The sequence below is a fragment of the Lutjanus erythropterus genome, chromosome 3 (genome assembly GCF_056507025.1).
Source record: "Lutjanus erythropterus isolate fLutEry1 chromosome 3, fLutEry1.hap2, whole genome shotgun sequence".
NCBI lineage: Eukaryota > Metazoa > Chordata > Actinopteri > Lutjaniformes > Lutjanidae > Lutjanus > Lutjanus erythropterus.
In genome coordinates this window covers 41,871,021-41,893,573 of record NC_139319.1, presented here as the reverse complement: position 1 = coordinate 41,893,573, position 22,553 = coordinate 41,871,021, and the positions used below count along the sequence as shown (strand labels likewise).

Here is a 22,553-nt window from a genome sequence, read left to right as displayed (position 1 = left end):
AATGTAACTGAAATATATGAAGTGAAAAGTTCACTATGGAAAACAAATAAACATGTGAATCTACTTAGTATAAACTGAATGTAAACACATCGAGTAACCTTTATGCGAACAGATCCCATAAGGCGGCTATGCGCATCATACTCCAGCACAGTAGGTGGTGGTAGTGCGCCTTAACACTGGTTGCAAGCCACCCGAAACCGGAAGGAATAGAAGAAGACCGACGTAACCCCTGGGCGTTGGTGAGGTCGACCTCGCCATAGACATATATACATAGATGCCGCATTGAGCGGGTTGGCCCGTTGCTGCGATACGTCAGCGCGTCCGCCATATTGGATGTGGTAAAACTGCCTCATGAACTAATGCAAGGAAATGGACCGAATTTCATAAAGTGCCTGTCTACAAAGTGATTTAAGTTAATGCCCTTTATTCACCCATTCACACACACACTAATATATTGGGGAAACAAATAGGCATCAAAAACAACGTATGTAACTTTTAATGTGATGATTATAAATGTTTACTCCTTATATGTTTAAGACATAGGTAAGCACCAAACCAACATATGTATTTTTCTAATATTTTTATGAGTTTTTACAGCTATCAATGTACTTAACACTGTTATTGTGATGATAAATATTGAAATATTAATATTAAACATCTGTGTTTATAATAATCAGATCCTGAAATGTAGATGTGACATCTTAAAAGCCGTCACATCGCCTTGAGTGAAATCCAGACCAGAACTTTTTTCACTGATGTAACTCTGCTATCACCATAGAAACAGATCATAAAACTGTGATGTTCATTGAAACTTTGGTGATATCAGCTGTCTTAACTTCTACACAGCTCCTCTCTGCTCACCGCTGCAGCTCTGTCTCACCCCGTCTGTGACACAGTGTGTCTGCTGATTGATTATGACTTCTAACCAATCAGATGTGCTGCTGTAGGCGGGACATTGAGCCAGACTACAGAGTGTAGTTGTGTATTATACTGTCAGTATATAAGGATCTAATATATGTATAGCAGGGGTCACCAACCTTTTTTAAACTGAGTGCTACCTCAAAGGTTCTGAGTAATATGAAGGGCTACTTGTTACCCAACAACATAAATTTGCACTGTTTACCTTTAAATAAATATTATTCATTTAATAGCATACTGACTGTCCTAATTCCTCACAATCATTAACTATTAATAATGATTTACCACCATAGGAAACACACACACACACACACACACACATATATATATATATATATATATATATATATATATATATATATATATATATATATATATATATGTATATGTATATAGTTAATTTATTTCCTGTTTATTTGAACAATGTGTTCCAACATTTGAAAGTACGTTATCACATTTCTTATATTTTTTTCATATAATTTGAGACACATTTCTCACATTTTTGTACAAATTATTTGACATTTTTGTACAAAAGTCACATCTGAACAAACATTTCTGAACAATCACTTCTGTCACATTTTTAACAAATTTGTCACATTTTTGGACAAATCATCACATCTGACACGTCTATAAACCCCATATTTGGTCCCACTGTTAGTGAGAAGCCTGGCATTGCATACTGTTCACAAGTGTACTGTAATCAGGGGTATAACCTGACACTGCAACTCTAATTGCGTCTTGCAGATGTGCATCAGTAAGGCGTGTTCTGTGTTTGTTCTTAATAAAGTTCATGTCAGAAAAGGCTGATTCACACAGGCAGGTTGAACCAAAAAGACAGGCAACTTTCATAGCTGCTGTGCACACACCTTTGTACTTATCTGGGTTCACAAGGCACCAAAAGTTTGGTGCACCTTGGTGGGCTTTGAGGTAAATGTCACTTTGCAATGTGAGAATTTCCATCTCTAACTCTCCAGCATCCAAGTCAAATGTTGCACTTAGTTGCTCAGCAATGCATGTCATGTCAACTTGCATGAAAGGATTTGAAATGAATGACACACATGGCTCCAGCTGATCAAAGTCACAAAACCTGTCCTCAAATTCTTGCCCAAGTCTGTTTATGAGCTGAGAGTACTTTTCTGCAGCTCTGTCAAAAGCTCCAGATGCAGAAGCATTGTCATTCAACACTGACTGCACAGAGGGGAAGTGCAGCATTTTTTTTCTCTGTAAATGCACAGAGAAAATGTTCATTTTGGCTTTAAATGCATTTACAGCACTGATCATGTCAGAGACAGTCTTATCTTTGCCTTGCAGTTCACAGTTCAAATGGTTCAGTTTCCCAGTTATGTCCGTTAGAAATGCAAGGTCAAGTATCCACTCAGTGTCCTCAAGCAGCGAGGCATCTTCCCCTCTGGATTCCATGAAGTCTTTGATTTCACCCAAAAGTGACAAAAAACGCTGTAAAACCCGTCCCCTGCTGAGCCATCGGATTTCTGTGTGTAGTAACAGGTCACCATATTCAGCTGACAGCTCCTCCAACAGCACCTTGAATGACCTGTGCTGTTTGGCTTTTGAGCGGATGCTGTTTATGATCTTAATGACTGGAGTCGTCACATGATCAAAGCCGGTCACCTTTGCACATATTGCCTGCTGGTGAATGATGCAGTGGTAGCGTAGAAATTTGGGGAAATCTGGGTCACCTTTACAGTGCGCAATGAAGCCTGAATGTCGGCCTGTCATGGCAGGAGCGCCGTCTGTTGTCACAGACACCAGCTTTTCCAATGGTACCCTTTTCTCCACGAAATACTCCTTTACCACGTTGTAGATGTCCGCACCCCTTGTTGTTGTCTTCAGTGGCAGTAACGTCAGGAGTTCCTCTTTCGTGGAGAAATCATGAAACACCATTCGGACAAACACCATCAGCTGCCCTGTACTGCTGGTGTCCACTGACTCATCACACTGGATGCTAAACCACCTGCACGTTCTCAGATCCCGGTCCAGTTGCTCTGTCAAGTTCCCAGACATAGCTGACACTCTTCTGGCGATCGTACTTGCCCCCAGTTGGACGTCGGAGAGAGCAGAGATGACTTCGGCACCATTCTTCTCGTCTTTGAGCACGGTGTCTGCAATCACCATCATTGCTCCTTTCAGTACATCTCCATCTGAAAAGGGTTTCTTGTTCTTCGTCAAAAAATGTGAAGCTCTAAACGAAGCTTCAGTTGCTTTTTTGGACTTTTTCACTGGCCTCGTGAAAAAAGACTGCTGTTTGCCCAAAGCTGCCTTTAACTCGCGGGCTTTTTCTGCCCGCAATGCGCTGCCAGGTGCGTAGCTAGCATTGAAACTCTTGTGGCATGTAATGAAGTGTCTCTTGACATCGTGCCGCTTCACCGTCGCCACAGTCGCCCAGCAGATGAGACATATACTCTTTTCTTTCACTTTTGTGAAGAAGAACTCTTCCTCCCACTCCTCTTGAAAATAGTACGTTTTCTTTCACTTTTCTGCCATCTTAACCGCTGACCTACTTAGCTCGCCTGGCCGCTCGCTATGGACGTGCAAGGTCTTGCGTGATAATTATGTTACGTTAAACTTTGACCCCAGACGATGTAAAGTTAATACATAATATATTTTTATTTTTAAAATGTTATATGCAAACTTGCCATTTTCTACAATTATGCAAGTGTTATTGATAAGAAAAAAAAAATAATTTAGACAAGTTTTAGACTGAGCTCTATGGTGACTTATTCTATTTTTAGAACATGTCCTGTGGGCGACTCCTTGGGCCCGTGCGGGCGACCAGGTGCTCGCAGGCACCGTGTTGGCTACCTCTGATGTATAGTATATACATAGTACAGCACTGTATAAGTTTTAAGTTTTTAATATTATTACCATTATCATTACTATTATCATTATTATTACATCACATAACTATGGTGATAATTACAGACGGACAAAGATCAAAGACAAGCGCATTTCTAAAATAATTTAACCCTAACCACACCACTCTTTTCTTTTTTGCTGATCCGAAAAATGATCCGATCCGTGACTCAAACCCGTGATACGATCCGAACCATGAGTTTTTTGATCTGTTCCACCCCTAACATATATACATACATATATCTATACAACTATACAACTACAGTCTCTGTGTGTGTGTGTGTGTGTGTGTGTGTGTGTGTGTGTGTGTGTTTGTAAGCTAAAAACCTTGGAAAAGAATGGTCTTCCACAGCTTTTTCCGTGTGTCGCCACTCTGCATGAATGAATAAGGCATATTCTCCGTTCGCTCTTGCCACATCCAATATGGTGGCGATGTCGACGTATGATTCAGCACTCAATGCGGCGTCTATGTATATATGTCTATGGACCCCGCGACCTCTTCGCATGGCATACGTTCACCGTAACGAATGGGAAAATGGCGCAGAATTAGCGGCAGGTTCGGTAAGTTTTTCAACGATTTCCCATTTATTGTACTACTCCATGGCGATGTTATTTAGATAAGTGTATTCATTTTAAGTTTGTTTTTTAATTTACTTAAGCGAGTGTGATTGTTCTACTGTGTAAGAGGTCTGTGAATTTAGGTTAATGCGTGTCTGCTCTAACGCTTAGCTGCCTCATGTCCTGCTAGCAAGTGCTAGCACTAGCTAACTGGCTCCTGTCTCGTTAACCATGAACTAACAAGTACAACCAAATTAGTCATAGTTGCTGTATAATATGAGGACCTACGGTGAACTTAACTTGGGGCCATTCGGGCTGCGTTGATAGCCACTCTGTGGCATCATGGTCCGCTAGCATCTGCTAACCCGCTCAGTGAAACAACACTTGCTAGGTTATATTGCGGTCTCTCACTTCTGAGGCGAGACACAGAGTCGCCGGTGACTGCTGCTTGGACTGCATCATGCCAGAAGCTAACATGAGCTCTTAATTTTAATTGGCTATCACCTGCTGCTTTGACTCGCTCCTCAACTTGCTAACACTTCATTGTTATTTAATCATGTTTGCACCTCGACAGGAGTGACTTGGTTGGTATTTAAAACTCATGGATAACATAATAGGCGGTCAAGTATCATTCTAGGACCATAATTAGCACCAGCCAAATCCTGAAAAAAAGCATTGCAGTGGAATAATTTGGATTTGCTTCACTACCCAGCCAGAAAATACACCATAGTAAGCAATGGTGTTATTAAAATGTTGACATTTATCTGCAAGTTAGACAAAAACAAAAAACATTGACTCTTCTTAACCAAATACTTTAATTTGACAACTTAGGAATAAGACGAAAAACAGTCATCTGTCCTTTCTCAATAATGTCTTGTTGATCTTTAGCGAAACATCTAATATTTGGAGGAATATGCACTGCTGTGATCAATTTTTTTCGTCTTTTCTTTTAATGCTGGAATTATTTATGAAGACATGAAGAGTAAAAACTCAAATTATGATTGAAATAGCTTAGATTTATTGTTTAATTTACGTATTGATTTTGCATTAAGTCCTGCATGAGATGCTGTTAATTTTTGTACATGACTGATAGTTCATGAAGCATTACATTCATGTATTCATTCTTTTTGATGCATAATGTCACAGAAATAGATGTACTTTTACCATAAAGAGTTACTATTGCATGCACGTAGGGCTGGGCGGTATGACCCAAAATTCATATCACGGTATAAATTGAATCCCTTCAGGGTAACGGTATTTATTGCAGTATAAATGTTGTGGTGTAAAACTTATAATGGAAGTGTTTCTGAATGGGTTTTGTAGTCCCTTAGAAAAACTAAATTGATTTAAAAAACAACAACAATAAAAAAGCAAAGATATAATGTAATTTGTTTGAGCATTTATTGTGCAGAAGAACAACAGAAGTAAGGATAGTGCCTCAGAAGTACAAAAATTCTTACAAAAATAAAGTGGATATTGTAAATAGTACTTCAAGTAAGAGAGGGTTTCTATAACGCAAATGGCAAAAACAATGAATAGGTTCTGTAATCCTGTAAAAATCTGTACAAAAAAATACCTAAGTAAAGAATGTGAGTATTTTGTCCATCACAGCAGGTCAGTGATCAGTGTTTCAGTGACTCTCTGTGGATCAGTGAATAGTGTTTTATTTATGGCGGCCCGCCACATTAAAAACATCGACACCACGACATGAGTTTCTATTTTTGGAGCCGCACACCTTTTTCGGTCGTGTCTATAAGGTAACTCTTTATTTGCACAACTCTCGCGAGATTTGTTTCTGTTATTTCTACTAAAATAATCAAACTCGCGCGATCTTTCGCGGGTCTAGGGTTCCCTTCTAGACACGACCCTCTCTGTGTCTCTGTCAAACTACAGACAGCAGACTGTCTGTAAACAGCACGATGTTACACTCTGCAGTGTTTCACACAAAGACTTTATTTGTGTGGACACCCAGGTTTGGTTTGTCACCAATTTTGGCATTTTTATTTTTTAATCAGTCCGAGAGGTGATTGATTGATTGATTAGTGATCAGTCTGTCCTCCTCTCTTCCCTCACCTGTTCACTCTGCTGTGAGAAGATCTGAAAGTTTCTCACAGAGAAACACAGACTCTCCTGTTTTACTTACAGGCCTCCTTATACAGTTGTTTAATTTTATAAGTGCATCTGGTTGGTGATGATGTCATTAACCATCACGTTAGTTTGTGTTGTAATAAACTCGTCATTAACAACAGTCTCCTCCACACGCAGCTTCTCTGCAGTTGGTCTGTGTGTTTCCTGATCAGATAAACCAGAGGCAGAAAGACTAGAAAAGTTGCGCCAGTTAAAATAGAAGTGTCCCGTGAAAAAAATAAAATCTATTAATAATTTATTGGTTATAGGTCCGGGCCTGTATAGGACGGCGTCTGGGTCCGGACTCGGACACACATCTTGCAGATGACATTTTTCTGCTCAACATCCGACTTTCTAAACCCGAACCACGTCCAAATCATGGATGTAGCACCGTTTTTTTCTTTCTTTCTTTTTTTTTTTTTACTAGCCCCTCCTTCTCCGCCATTACTGTGCCATTTTCACACCGAGGAAGGTGCGGTGACGTCATCGACGGTATGATGGCAGAGCACAAATCTCTACCGTGGCCAAATTTATATCGTTTCTACCGTCATACCGTGTATACTGCGCAGCCCTACATGCACGCAAACCTCTGCAGCTGCCTGTTTCTCATCCTGGTTGGAAGCTAATATTGTACTGTTTTCCCTTACAGATACAACATCAGAGGGCCAAACCAACAGGGTAGCTAATATCTTGAAAGGGCAACCTCTCAATTTAGGTGAGTATGTCTAATGGTATTAGTAAGATCTATATTAACACTTTTTTCTTTTTCTTTTTTTTTCTTCAAAGGTGGCAGCAAACTTACATCTTGACCATGTTCTTTTTTGTTTTCTAGGTACAATATGTGAATGGGCGTGTGGGAATGTAAGGTGTGCAGAATATCAGTAGTAAGCAGGTATGAATTGCTTAAACATTGCAAGCTAAAGCATGGCCACCATGGAAACAGGTTCAGGCATCCATGCCCATATTCTAATTGTCCCTGCACATTTATATTATGGAATAATCTTTTGAGTCATATATACCATAGTCACTAAACCCAAGCATCTTCAAAGATATCTGAGTTATCTATATTTTCATGTCAGTTGTATGCATGTCATGAGATTTCAAATGAAAGAGATTACTTCAGTCATGTAAATGAACATTTACGTAGACATGAAACAGTAACATGCATGTTTAAAGGTTGTGTGTTTAAAACTAATGTCTATAATACATTTCAAACCCACAGAAATGGGAAGCACAATCCCCATACTTTAAATGATTTTAAACCTGAGGTTGTCAGTATAGTTACTGGATTACAAGAATCAGTTGTTGACGTTGCCTGCGGTGCTGCAGACACAGATGCACAATCTGAATCTGATTTTGCTACACATAGTTTTTCCAGTATTGAAGATATTCCCAAAGTTGTTGAGAACATCGCCTCAGTTCTGTTGAAGTTGGAACATATTTTGTTTGTACCAGCCACAGCTATTAATGAATTACTGCATGAATTACACTATTTGTTAAGCTCCCCATCTGTTCCCATCACCTTTAACAGTCTGTCTAACATTCTTAAAAATCACATTGTTCAAGCTGATGAGTCAGTAGTCAAAGAGCTTGCTCAAGAAGTGTGCATGTCCAATCCTGTGGCCAAAGCCTTTGCAAAAGATGGGCCCCTGGCTACAGCTTACAAAAGGAAGCAATATTATAAAAAACATTTCAATGTGGTGAGCCCAGTTGAGTACATCCTTTGTCCTAAGACCAATAGGACATTTCAGTATATTCCTATTTTATCGTCTTTGCAGCATCTGTTAAGTAATAGTGACATATTAAAAAGTGTAATCCATACCCACAAGACGAAGGAAAATACTTCAGGTGTAGTGCACTACAAATTGATAAGAGATGGAATTTACCATAAAGAAAATGTGTTTTTCACTGGAAAGGATTTGAAATGATCAGTATCGCTATATGTTGATGACTTTGAAGTTTGTAACCCCTCAGGCACGTCGATAAAAACTCATAAACTGTGTGGTGTCTATTGGATTTTGAATAATTTACCACCTGGATCTCACTCAGCTCTTTCTTCCATCTACTTGGCTGTATTATGCAAGACTACTGATGTAAGGGTGTATGGCTATGAAAAAATTTTAGAGCCCCTTTTACAGGATTTGGTTATTTTAGAGAAGCATGGTGTTTTTGTTTCAGGTCTTGGAGAATTTGTGAAAGGCACAATCCAGTCGGTAATTGCAGATAATTTAGGAGCCCACGGCATAGCAGGCTTCACTGAAAGCTTTTCGGGTCTCTACTTCTGCAGGTTTTGTACAGGTGAGCGATCAGATATTCAGACTAAGGCTGTTCAGTCAGGCCATTTTAAGATTCGAACAAAAGACATACATGACAAACAAGTTACATTTGCAAGAGAAAACTCAACCATCTTTTGTGGTGTAAAGAGAGAGTGTGTGTTTACCAAGAATTTATCTTATTTTCATGTTAGTCAGGGCTACCCCCCTGACATCATTCATGACTTATTTGAGGGTGTTATTCCAGTAGAGATTGCCCTCTGCATTGTTATACTAATTTCTAAAAAGTATCTGTCTCTCAACACTCTTAACGAATTAATCCTGAACTTTCCATGTAAGTGGGGGGATAGAACTAATAAACCTCATATTATACCACACACTTACACCTCTACAAAGACCATTGGAGGCAACGCCCACGAAAATTGGAATTTATTAAGGTTGCTTCCTTTTATCATAGGTGACTTGATACCAGAGACAGTCTGCTTGGCTTGTGTTGCTTGATTTAAAAGAAATTGTTGAACTTGCTGTTGCCCCTCTTCATAATAAAGAGACAATTGCCTACCTGGCCTGCAAAATCACAGAACACAGAGGTAGATACTTGGAGCTTTTTCCTGAACGACTATTACCAAAACATCACTTTCTTGAACATTACCCTCAAATGATCAAATGTTTTGGGCCTTTAGTGGGGTGATGGACTATGGGGTTTGAAGCAAAGCATAGCTTCTTTAAGGAAGTTGCTTGGCATACAAATTGTTTCAAGAATATATCGCTCACACTAGCAACCAAACACCAGCAGATGATTGCATATCATATCAATGCATCCCACCTTAAATCCTTGTTAGAAGTTGCAAATGTTTCCACACTTCCTGTGGATGTATTGAACAAGGAAGTAGTGGCAAGCCTCAGGCAAAAATATCCCATGATGAATGAGGTACATCTAGCCAAAAATGCAACTAACAAAGGAATCTCTTACAGAATTGGCATGCTGATTCCTTATGGTTCAACCTGTGGTATGCCAGAGTTTGCAGAAATTCTTCAAATGTGCATTGTCAAGAACAGCTTGAGCTTTGTTGTAAGAATCTTGTGTGCGTGGTATCATGAGCACTTCCGAGCATATGAAGTGACTATGTCCTAGAGGTTGCCCTAGTTGTGTAGTCACTCTGTGAGTACACTGTAGGTGTAAGACGGATGGTTACCTTGAAAAGACATATCATTGTATAAGGTGGGTCTATAATGTATTTTTTTCCCTCACTAATTTTATGAACTAGGTGTGCAACAAAAAATTGCATAACTGGTCAGCCATCTTAAAAAATGCAGAATAATACTAAACAATTTTGTCATGTAAATGTTTGTGTTTTTTTTTTTTTTTTTGAAAGCAAGATGTTTTGTTTAACAAGAAACAATCTTTATGAAATCTTTCACTTCATGGAAACTCAATAAGATAAAACTCACCAAAACTGGCTTGACTCATTTTCCACCGTTCAATCGCCTGCTCCGGTTTGGATGAAATAAACCTCTTATTCACAGACTTTGACAAAAAAATGTTGATTTATAAGCGTAAGGTAGTAGAAGGAGGGGGGCATCAAAGAAGCAGCAGGGAGAAACGGCATGTACAGCCAGAACATTTTCACATCTAACATATATTTATTTTGACAAAACCACAGTTGGTGATCAATGGACCAGTAGAAACATGAGTCAAAACAGTTTTGCTGGGTTTTATTGTTTCTGATGATGATAAAATTAAGAGTTTTGTTAAGGGAGTTTGGTTACTGAAACTGTTGTTTCTGGGTTAAACAATGTATCTTAAAGTCCGTCTCTGTAGCACTTCTTCCCATTATCTTGATGGACTTAGAAAAACAATCCAAGCCAGTCCAAGGCAGAAACAAGCACTTCTAGTGATGGTGTTGAGTTGCTTCTGCCAGCTGCATCAAAAGTATTCAAAGCATTAACAAGATTTTTTTTCTTTTCTTTTTCTTTCTTTTTTTTTTTTTTTTTTGTCACTTTTAGATTTATTTATGTGCTAAGACTTCCTGCTGAAAATGTAACAAAGGAAGTCTAGGCTCAAGTTATACATTTGGAGTGACCTTATGGGAAACCTCAGATCAACTAATGATGAAAATAACCATTAGCTGACGGTCTGATATGAAGCTGCGTAATGGTTGTGTACTTTATATAACTTCTGTTTTCTGTGTTTGTTCTCTATAATAGGTTGAATGAAAGATGTCAAGTCCCATCCACCTCAGAATCATTTTTGGTGGAGATGATGCCAGAAAACTTACCCTCACGTCAGGGATGCCAGCATCTGTGGATCAACTTATCCATGAGATAAAGACTGTTTTTGGACTGAAAGAGCAATTCACGCTCCAATACAAGGATGTAGACTTTGGAAATGAATATATTAATCTTATTTCAACCAGTGAAATAAGAGATAGGGATACTCTCAAAGTGATATTTTTTTTCTTGTGAAGAAATGAGCTCCAGCATTCCAGAGACTCTATCACCCTGCAGCACCAGCATGCCAATAACTTCACCCAGAACATCGCACAGTTCTGAGATCCCAGGAAGCTCATCTGCAAACACACTCAGCTCTCCATCCCTTGACCAAGCGAGTTTGTCTTCTGATCACTCATTTGGCAGTGCAGACACCATCATTTTGGATCCAGTTCCAGAGTCAAGAACCTCCAGTTGGCCTCCAATCTTCATTGTTCCCCACTTTTCATATTTAGCTGAAATTCAGCTCCAAACAGCAAATGCAGAATTCAGAGTAAATGGCACTCTTCTTATCCCTCCACCAAAGCTAAGAATGGTTATTCTTGAAGGTATGGCTGAAGAGATCTTTAAATGCACAGCATATCCCAGTGACTCCCAAATTGAAGAGGCTGCAGAAGTTCTGGTGCATACTCATCCATGCTTGAGGCAAAGAGGAACTTGTGCTGGCCATGAGGGATGGAAACAATATCTGAAGACAAAGGTTGCCAATTTTCGCACAAAACTTTGCAAGATTGGACTCCCAGAAGTCAGCATAAACTCTCTCAAGAACAAACGCAAAGGTCAAGACAAGGCAGCTGAAAACATCAAAAAACCAAGGAAAGCAGAGGTAAACTTCCTGCCATCCCTCCCTGGTGGTGAAACAAGACAGAGTCTTGAAGATGAACGGTTAGCTCTCTTGACAGAGGTGAAAAAGAGGAACAATGAAGCTGTGGTCAGGGAGAAAATGCAAAGCACCGTCCTACAGACATCAGGAGGTTGTCCAGGATGCACCTGTGATCTCTGAATTTGTAAACAGGTGGCCTGCCTTGTTTACAGTGAGTGAAGTGAGTATTACTATTGACGTTTTGTGTGCTGTTTTATGTACAAATATTTTTTTTCCCTGAGTAAAAGCTTGTTTTATTTAGTCTTAACATTATTCTACTGTAAATTCCTTGTGAACTGTTATTTTCCATGATATTGTGTGGATAATATTTGTTAAGAACATGAATGTCAAAGACTGATTATAAAATATAATTTAACTTAATACTTAGTTGAAGTAAAATCCTGTGTAGATGGTTGGCCCATTGTGGCATGGGGTTGCCTGCTCTGGTGTAAAAATTACATGGCAATGAAGCAGCCTGCACCAAATTGGAAAATTGTCATCTTGCTTTGTGGCTAGCGAATGCATACAGGCCTCATTGTGTTAAAAATGTAGTACTGATATTTTTAAGAACACATAAAGACAAATTATAAAACTCATTACAGAATGTTACATCCAGACCTGAGCACCTCATTCATGAAGATATAGCTCAATTTTGGCTGTTTGGTTGTAATTCAACTGCCCAAGTTTCAAGGACTTATAAAAGATAGTGCCCCAATAACAATTCTCCTGATATAGTCGAAAGTCTGTTTGTCCTTCTCTTCGGCTCATAAAATATTTCTTCATTAAGCATGGAAACTTGGATCACTATTGTTTAGATATCTCATGTATTTTCTTTCACGTTTTCTCTTACAGATAAATGCTGAATTCATGCGTATAACAACTTTGCCGCTTCAAGCCAAGTTCTTCGGACAACTTGACACAGCTAACTTAATCAAGGTTTTCAGCAGCAGAGGGGGAGCAGCTGGAAAGAAGATCCGATTGCTCATGGCTCCGATAGCTAAGGCAAGTACATTAAACTGTTGCATTATTTAACCAAATAAAATCTTTCTTTCAGTCTCACACTTGGTTGAGAAGGGTTATTCTTATATATATTCTTAAACCTATAATATATAAAATATAATTTTTTAATGGAATTTCACAAAGTTTTATGCAAATCAATCTATAAGTCTCAACTGTTCACAGCTGCATTTTTGTTCATGTGGTCCAAACCAAGGAAAAAGTGACATCTTGTTGCATTTTAGTCCTGGTGTGGTTCATGTTGACAAATAAATACTATTCATTTATTTTACAAATAAATCAAGAGAAGTAAGTATAAAATTATACAGACCGAAAGGTAACTCTCATGAGGAAATCAAATTGCTGTCAGAAGCTTATGACAGATGTTTATGAAGCACTTAAATCCTTCTGATGTGTTTATATCCTTGAGTGACAAAGAGCTCACAAAGAAACTGATTATAAACGTAAGTATTTGACAGCACATTGACTACATGTTATGAATAATGACAGGTACAGATGGGATGAAAAGGATGTGGCTTCTACAGAAATGATTTGAGGCTAATTACTGTGGTATCACGGCCACATGTTTTGATGAACTATATGAACTGGCAGAGTACATGGAGCAGGATATAAGCGCAACAGTTTTAACTGCTTTTGACCCATTCTTCAGGGAAAATTGCTGCACTGACGCACTTTTGCGTTATCATGGTTACCAAATGATTTGCTTAAATATACCAACAGAACCTATTCATGGCTGCTTCAAGAAGTCTTCCTGAACAGATTTCAAAATCAGCAGATGGATTTATTTGTAGTTTATCATCTAAAATTATTCTAAAATCCCATGCTTTCTGCTATCATGAAATCCTGTGGTTAGTTGGTTTGCTTTCACACCTCAAATGAACCACAAAAGAGGTGGGCTGAGATCACACTTTGAGACTGTCTCAGTCTGGCTGTTTGGTCCGCACCAGGGATTGACTGACAGCATTTCTGTGGTTGGTTGTATACCTAGCCTGTTTAGTTCAGTTAAATTGGGCCATGGTCCGTTTACCCAGCTAGTTTGGTTCATGTGGACTACTGTGAAAGCTGTCATTTGAACTTTGGTGTGGCAAAAAAACTGGACTGGTGGTGAGAAAGCAAATCAACCAACCGTAAGATTTTATGATAGCAGGTATGAGATATTAACTCATTTCAAAAACTTGAACCACTCAGAAAATTCATCAGCTAATCATAAAATTTGTCCAGGAACAGATTATTTATTTGATCTTAATAAGCTGTGTCTCTGTCTTTATAAGCCATATCTGTATTTATGTAAATAATCGAGTAAAATATATGGATATCACTACAGTTATTTTCAATGATTAATGGGCCAAAAAGCTGGTCAATCTACTGTGCTTGGGTCCTACTCAGTGTACTCTGTCATTTCATTAAGTACATTAAAAGGTGTGTAACAGCTATCCCCACAATAATGTCACACAAAAAATAGGTGAAATTCTCCAGTGTTCTTTCTTAATTTGCTACTTGTGGTTCATTTCAATCATTTTAATCAGTTATTTCTTAGTTCTGTGTGACACAAAAGAACAAGTATACACATCAGAAGCATTTTAGTGCTGCAGTATCTTCTGCCAGTCATCAGAATTTGATTTCCCAAACATTGGTCATGATTATGCAGGATGGCAATAGCCACAACTGTCCAGTCATTGAGTTACCTGACAGTATGTAAAAAAAAATTTAATTAATTAAAAAAAAAGTTTTAGTTGGCTATCATAATCACTGTCTTAAACTAGTATAAACAGTGTCCTGGAAAATGTCTTAAATTTGAGTTTGGAGACTCATATTTAATATGCCTTCATTTTCAGAGGGACAACATTGAAGTGAAGAGAGAGTGTGTCATAAGATGTCTGTGTGCCTACCTCAACGAGGATAGCAACACACTTGTAAAGGAGTACTTGGTTAGTAATAGCATTTTACTGTAAGCTTTCAGTATTTAACTTAAAATGTTTTCTTTATTTCATAACGATCTTTTTTTTCACCATTAGACTGTCAACAGTGAGGAAGCTAAGAGAGAGATTGCACAGACCACCATGGGGATTTACATGATTCACCAAGAAGGTGCTGATGAAGAGGACGAGCCAGAGGCTGTTGGAGTTGTGATCGAGGGTGTGGAGCTCCTAAGCAACCTGCGGAGCATCTCCTCTGGATTTGCCATGCTTTTAGGACTCATTTACACACTCAACCTGAGTTATCCACAGGAACTCAAATACACACTTGAGTTCTTCCAGAAAGTGCTGATGACCTTGGATGGTAACAGACTGTCCCCAAAGGTCCAAACACTTAAGATAAAGATGCTCCAGTAAGCATGCACAAGTACAGCGCTGGACGGTTCGTTGGACAATGCTCTTTTGATGACCTGGAAATTCATTGGAACCAAGCCCAGGAGCAAAACAAAGATTTCCAGTAAAAGTGACATTTCTGTTGTTGTTTTGGCATCTTCCATTGACACTTCCATTTGAACTCATTAGTTCTTAGGATCTCATGTTGCAGGTGTGGAGCATTTAGCGGAAACTGGACCCTTTTATACTTAGAGATCTTTTTTGTTCCATCTTTGTTACACCTTTCACTTCAACTTTGTTGAACTGGTAGATGAATCAATGTCATTTGCTCAGCAGTGACAGAAAGAAGCAAAAGGACTTCTATGAAACTGTCTTGAATTTGAACTTGAATTACCACTTTAAATGTTAGCAAGTGACAGTTCAGATTCCTCAACTTAAGTCAGTTTGGATGTTTAGAATGGAAATGTTAATGTCATTAGGAGTTATTTAATGACGTCCATGGAATTCCACTGCATGTTACTCCAGCATAAGAAGATGCCTTCATGTAATATGTCAGATATGTTTGGCATATTCATTCTGCTATTTCATGCACTCAAACCTACAATTGACTGTTGAATGTTAAGCATGCTTCACTTTTATTGTGCAAGTAAGCTGGGCTTGCTCTGTCCATTCTGGTGATGCTGTAGGTATCCTTGGAACTACAACTCATTAGTTAATTTGTTTCTGATTTCTTTTAATACAGGCAAAAGGTTTTTTTTATTTGCTTTCCAATTAATTTTGGTGAGGATTTGCAGCCACTATAATAGCATAGAATTTGCAAGTGGTGTTTTTGTTTGATATGGGTGTTTTTTTTGTTTTGTTTTTTTGTTGAAATCTTGGTGGAATGAAGTCTTCTGCCTTGATTATGATCTGTGATATCAACACCCAAGAAAGCCACATTTTTATTTGTGATTTGTTATTTTTAGTGATTACAGATTTTTCTTATGTGTTAGAAACTCTGTTCCTGATGAATGCCAAATGTAATGTTCTTAAAATGTAATGTTCTCAAAAGTTTTAAGGTGTTAAAATTTTTATGTTTTTATATATGAATTTAAAGCTCTAGTGCATAAAAGTTACACATAAATGAATGGCCATTACATTCCATCCATTGACAAATGAGTTGACACAATGCAGATTAAGCCTCAGCTCCACATAATTCTTTGTATCTCTAGTGTAGCAGCGTTTTGAATCTTCACATTCCTGTGCTGGTGCCTAGGAGGTAATTTGTTTTACTTCAAGACTAAGGAAGGACAACATCATCAGGAGCTTTTCGCAGCCATCTTCTTTGCGTTCCTTTGCCAACAGACTGCAACTGTTTTCTCCACTTAGTCTTGAGGTAAAACAAATCACAGAAATACAGTTATTTGGAGCTGATTATAATAATATAATAGTAATAGTAATTGTTGTACACTAGAGCTTTAGGTTGTTTCATTGTTCCTTAATTAAAGGTGCACAATGTAGTTTGGGGGGAAAAAACCCTGATTGATTTTCATGTCTAAACAGACTGTTTTGGTTTTTATTACAAACAAAACAAACAAAGGACAGCATACTTTAATGCTGTTTTACTGTTTATGCTGTCATCATGTGGGGCTCATGTTTTTGTATTATTACCTCAATATTGTGACTGAGTTTCATTTCTGAGTTTAAAAGTCTTACATAGTGCACCTAGAGATGATGAGTTTTACTGATTACAGTGTAAAGCCATTGGCTTTTATGCTCAAGTACTGCTGGGTTTACAATAAAGCTTTGACTTTTGCAGAACTTTTCTTGTGTGTGGGGTGCTTAAATAAACACATAAGGTTTATGTAAAACTTCCTCTAAACTTTATATGAAATTATGGAAAAAAAACGCTTTATGTAAAAGTTCACCTGAACTTTATGTGTATTAATGAAATGAACACGTCCACATTTTTGGCTTAATTTTTTTTTTTTTTTTTGAGTGTATTTGGTTCCTCTAATAATGAAAATACCACCAACATGATGGAAATAGCCAAAGTAATGATGTTACCATGACAACTTCAAACTGAGTTTGAAGTGTTTCTTGTCTCTCCTTTAATCTTCATCTTTTCTTCATGTAAAATACTTATCAGTCAGAAGAATCATGAGGTCTGCAGCGGCTGTGAGTTTTACTGTCACAGGTACAGATCCCACAGAGGCCTCTTCCTCAGATACCATCTGTCAGTCCACATTTCTTCCTCTTTTACAGCAGAGATAAGTTTACTTTCTCATACTCACACAGAGAGCTATTTTCTCCTCATCTGCCCTCACATGTACCGAGTTCTGTGAACAAACAACAGACTGAAACCAAAAAGGCGTCTGCAGTGCAGATCTGCTGAACTCATTAACCTGGAGAGCAAAGACTGTCTCTGTTTAATACATGTCAGACAGGAGTAAAGGTGAGCTACACTCAAGACGCCTCATTACCATCTAACATTACTGTTTTTCTCAGTTTCTAAGACACAATTAAAGGGATAGTTCACCCAAAAATGAAAAGTCAGTCAATATGTACTCACCCTTGTGCCAATTGAGGGTCAGATAAAACACTGCTGGAGTTTCACAGGAAAACAGTGGTGCAAAATTTCCCAATCATATTTCAAATGTAAAGAACAATTAAAATAAATATATAAATAAATAAATAAATAAATAAAAATCCTCCATACTGCTTATCTGGCATAATCAATGTCTCCTAAAATCTCTGGCATATGGCACAAATTAAGGCTGAACCGGGTCATACTGAGGGCTGCATTTTGTTGCACTCGTTCCCAACCTGGGGGCTGGGACCCCCGAGGGGGGCGGCAAAAATCACAAGGGGTCCCCAAGGCTTGGTCTGCTCTGAGGTCATCAAAATTAGATTTGTTAATTAATTATGTAACGTGAAGGTTCGATGTGTGGAGGTGGGATCACTCTTGTTGAGAATAAACAACAGGATGGAGACAGACATGTTCAGCTCTTTACTGTTCTCCACACTTCAGCAGCTTCCCAACAACATTTCCCTGGTTACACTTCCTAGTTATTGGTCACATGTCCCTTACCTAACCAATTAGAAGCTAGAAGGACTTAGACAGAGGTAAATATGTGTGAGAATTACACAGGCAGATCCAGTAAATTATTTAACTGTTTTTAACAACGCTGCTGTGAATATTTTAACATGTTAATATGAAAATAATAAAATGTGTAAATAATTGACTGTACAAACATTGTAAATATATTTTTGGTAAATTTCTAAAATGCATGAATGAACTTGTAAACCTTACAATTACAATTTATACAAAAGTCTGTACACCACTTACACACTTAAAAGATCCATTTTTTTTGTCTTCAATCAATAGTTGGGCATTTAGTGGGTCACAACTGTGACAATGAATCATTCTGAGTGTATAAACTGACTGTGTTGTGTTGTTAAAAGAAAAAATGTGAAGCTTAAACTAGTATAGGGATGTTTATTAAAAGGTAAAGGTTTTAAAAATGTAACTGATGTTAAAACTTATTATTATATTATTCACTTATTATTTTGCCATATTTAGGTGCATTCAGGCTGAGGGGCTGTTGTGTGGAAGTTGTGTGCTTTATGTTTAAATGAATGAATTTGTTCAAGCACATGAGAAAAACTTTAAGGCTGGTCAGACTCAGTTCTGTGTGGACACACTGTTCACATTGTTAGTGAACAGTATGTTCTGTTTATAGAACCACAGAACACGTGCTGTTACATTTCATCCTATAGGGGGAGCAGACATGTGGTCCACCCTGGTGTTTGAGAGAACTGCTGCCATTTCTTGTAAATGGAGAAGGGAGGGGTGAGTGTGGGATGATCAGAGGAGTACAGCTGAACTCAGATATACAGTTCAAGTATTTACAGATACTTGAACCTCCACATCCTCTTGTCTTCTGTGTACGTCATGAATTTCTCACATTCTTTTGCACCAATTTGGCACATTATATCTTTGTACAACTGTCTGCTGTTTTCTCACTTAGCAGTTCCTTATGTCATGTTGATCAAAATGTATTACACTGGCTCTCTGATGAATGAGTCGTACAACCCTAAACTATGGTTATAGGAGTGCTGTATAAAAAAAGAATAAATCTTTAAAATAAATAAAAACAAAATCTAAATAAAAATATGGAAACAAAACCAAAAGTAACATAAAATAATAATTATAAGTGTTCAGATTTATTTTCACATGTTAATTTGTTTTCCCTGTTGCTTTTGCTTGAATGAACAAACGAATGCTTCACCTTTCAAGGAAAAGCAACAGGGAAGAGAAGATACTTCTATTAAAAATAGCTCCATGTGATTAAGGATATCAGCAATGACGTCTCATAATTTTTTTTAGCAGTATTTACACAGATTTTTTAAATTTATTTATGGTATTGTTGTTTACAATAAGCAGCCCAGCCTCACTCCCAAGGCATCAAATACACCAGTTTGTTGAGTGCCCCCCTCCCCTCATTGTAATCTGTTAATCCATTTTTTCCTGTCTCCATTTGATCTTTTATTTAAATCATGTATTTATTTACTGTCTGACAGCACACTGAGGCAGGAATCCCCCCCAGTAATTTGTCAGAAGCTCTAGATATTCCAACAGCCTCAACGGGGAATTCTTACTGTATAGTAAGAATAGTACTTCAGTTAATATTATGTCTTTGAGCCAATAAAATACAGAGTCAAAAGTCTGGTTGTACTTGTCTGCACAGACTGTAATAATCCCTGCTTTAAGAGAACTCGCCTCGTTTCAGTTTCACTTTCACTCTGATGTTCACTGTGTAACTGTTAGCTGTGGTTTGCTTCCTGAAGCCATCAGACAAAAAGGAGGAGCAGCAGAAACACTTTGATCCTCAGCAGCACTGGGACCAGCAGCACCTTCACTCTGTCACCCAAACATGTCCAGCAGACAAGATCTGAGTAAGTTATAATACTATTGTGCTCATTTTATTTAAGACAATTTACAATTTACAATGTGATGTTTGATCCTAAGAAAAAAACATTGATTTGGCATTGAGCTATGGTTATTGCACACAGAGCTACAGATACCACATATTTTTTTTGTTTGTTTGTTTGTTTGGTTTTTTTTTTACCAGGAGAGCAAAGTAATGACCCGCCCTACTCTGCCCCTGATTGGATAGTATTTGTTCCCTTCATTGGCTGGGTTGTGTAGTTTCGGCAGAGGGTGGCATGGAGATTTTAACATCATTGAATTGTATATATTAGAGTGTCATGTACTTGGAGCTTCAGCTTTGTAAATTTCCATCCAGCCCAACTTTACATACATGCATTTTGAACTAGAACTGTCCAAAACTATGGTGGCAGATGGGGTGGTCAGGCATCTTTTAGAGGTGGCAATGCCACCCCATGCCACCCCTCTAGATCCACCCCTGGTTAGGTCTTAGTTTCCCGTCAACACTTACTGAAAATCTTCACTCCATTCGAATCAAAACAAACTGGAATATCACTTCTCAGAATGGAGCCATTTTTGTGAGTGTGATCTGCTGTGCATAACGATATGAAGTCAATTACTGCTCCTGAGAAAACTGAAATATGAAACAGGAAATGTGAAACAGGTAGAGCTTGAGCAATGTAGGAATACTTTTTTTAGGTTTTCTATATCTAAATCAGACAGAGAATGAAAATATCAGCCCTGAAAAACTTATCAGACATCTCTAAAATATGTAAGGTTTAAATGAAAGATCTCAATAAAGAGTCCTGTGTGGAATTATGACTCTTAATGTTCTGCACAGACAGTAAAAACTTCCATGGTGTTGATGGAATTTATAAAATCATATCTATAACATCTAAAGTTTTGATTCATATCAAATGTTATTTATTCTCCAAACAGGACAAAAGGATGTGACGATGAGGATAGTGATGTTAGGGAAGACTGGGAATGGGAAGAGTGCCACTGGAAACACCATTCTGGGACAACGGTGCTTTGAATCGAAGTTCAGTGCCAAGTCTATGACTGTAGACTGTTCTAAGGGCAAAGCAACGGTGGATGGACAACAGGTTGTTGTCATTGACACCCCGGGTCTGTTTGACACCAGGTTTGGCAAGGACAAAACAGCTAAAGATTTAGTCCAGTGCATCTCATTTGCTCTTCCTGGACCCCATGTATTCCTGGTGGTCATCAGGCTGGGCAGATACACAGAGGAAGAAAAGCAGACGGTGCAGAGGATTCAAGAAATCTTTGGCCAGGCAGCAGACAGATACAGCATGGTTCTCTTTACTGGTGGTGACCTTCTTGAAGACATGACCATAGAAGAGTTCTTGGGTGGAAGCGCAGACCTGCAGGAACTTGTTGCCAGGTGTAACGGCCAGTACCACGTCTTCAACAATAAACTGAAGGATCGCACTCAGGTCAGTGTGCTGCTCCAGAAGATCAGAAATATAGTCCAGAAGAACGGAGGAAGCCACTACACCAACGAAATGTTCCAAGAGGCTGAAAGGAAAATCGAAGAGGAGAAACAACGCGTCCTCAAAGAGAAAGAAGAAAAAATACGCAAAGAAAGAGAGGAGATGGAGAGAAAGATTCAGGAAAAATATGAAAACGAGATGAGGAAAATTAATGAGGAACTCCAGGCTGAGAGAGAGAGAGAGAGAATAAGGTGGGAGGAAGAAAGAAGGAGGGAAAGAGAGAGGAGGGAGTGGGAGAGAATGATGGAGAGTCTAAGAATACAGGTAGAAAGGAGGAGAGAGGAAGAGGAAAGACAGAGGGAGTATGAAGATAGGAAGAGACGTTTAGAGGAACAGCATCAAAGAGAACTTGAAGAGGAAAGAGAGAGAGAAAGAGAGAGAGAAAGAGAGAGATATAGAGTTAGAGTACAGCCGCAACCTGTGGTGGATGATGACTGTACAATTCTCTGATTTGGTTACCTATCTTTTTATGTGTCTGCTGTACTAAAGTGAATTATTTAACTATTTAAATTCATGAGAGGAAGAAACAGTCAGTCTATCTTCTCAATATAACACTGGATTATGATGGAAATTTACTTTATTTGTCAGCTGTCCCATCAATCAAGGGTCAGCAGACAGAGATCTTACAAATGTCTGTCTCCATCAGACCTGGGCAAAATGTGGCACAGGGGACCGAATGTGGCCCACTGAAGGATGAAGGTTATGTGGCCCACAAGGAAATCATGGAAAAGATGAAGCATTTTGCTTCCCATTACACTGTTATCAGACCTTTATTTTGAAAGGGCTTCACTGGTAATGATAATGAACTGTACCTTTTCTTTTAAACTGTAACTTTATTTACTCAGTTCTGAACATCCATGATGTTTATGATGTTCTTCTTCTACTTTTGCTGCAACCTGTATG

At 38.3% G+C, this 22,553-nt stretch overlaps 1 protein-coding gene and 1 long non-coding RNA gene across 2 annotated transcripts; both read left to right on the top strand.

The window, feature by feature from the left end:
* The first annotated feature begins 13,894 nt into the window (after positions 1–13,894).
* On the top strand, positions 13,895–17,006 carry LOC146330725 (uncharacterized). Its single transcript, XR_014772691.1, has 2 exons — positions 13,895–14,825; positions 14,913–17,006. It is a non-coding gene; the product is annotated as an uncharacterized LOC146330725 (long non-coding RNA).
* Positions 17,007–21,092: 4,086 nt separating this feature from the next.
* LOC146330724 (GTPase IMAP family member 9-like) lies at positions 21,093–22,100 on the top strand. Its single transcript, XM_084711667.1, has one exon. It carries the CDS (start codon positions 21,093–21,095, stop codon positions 22,098–22,100), a length of 1,008 nt encoding a protein of 335 aa, XP_084567793.1.
* Positions 22,101–22,553: the final 453 nt, after the last annotated feature.

Coding starts and splice junctions, on each gene's coding strand:
- LOC146330724 (XM_084711667.1), top strand. CDS start 21,093: ATGAGGATAGTGATGTTAGGGAAGACTGGGAATGGGAAGAGTGCCACT.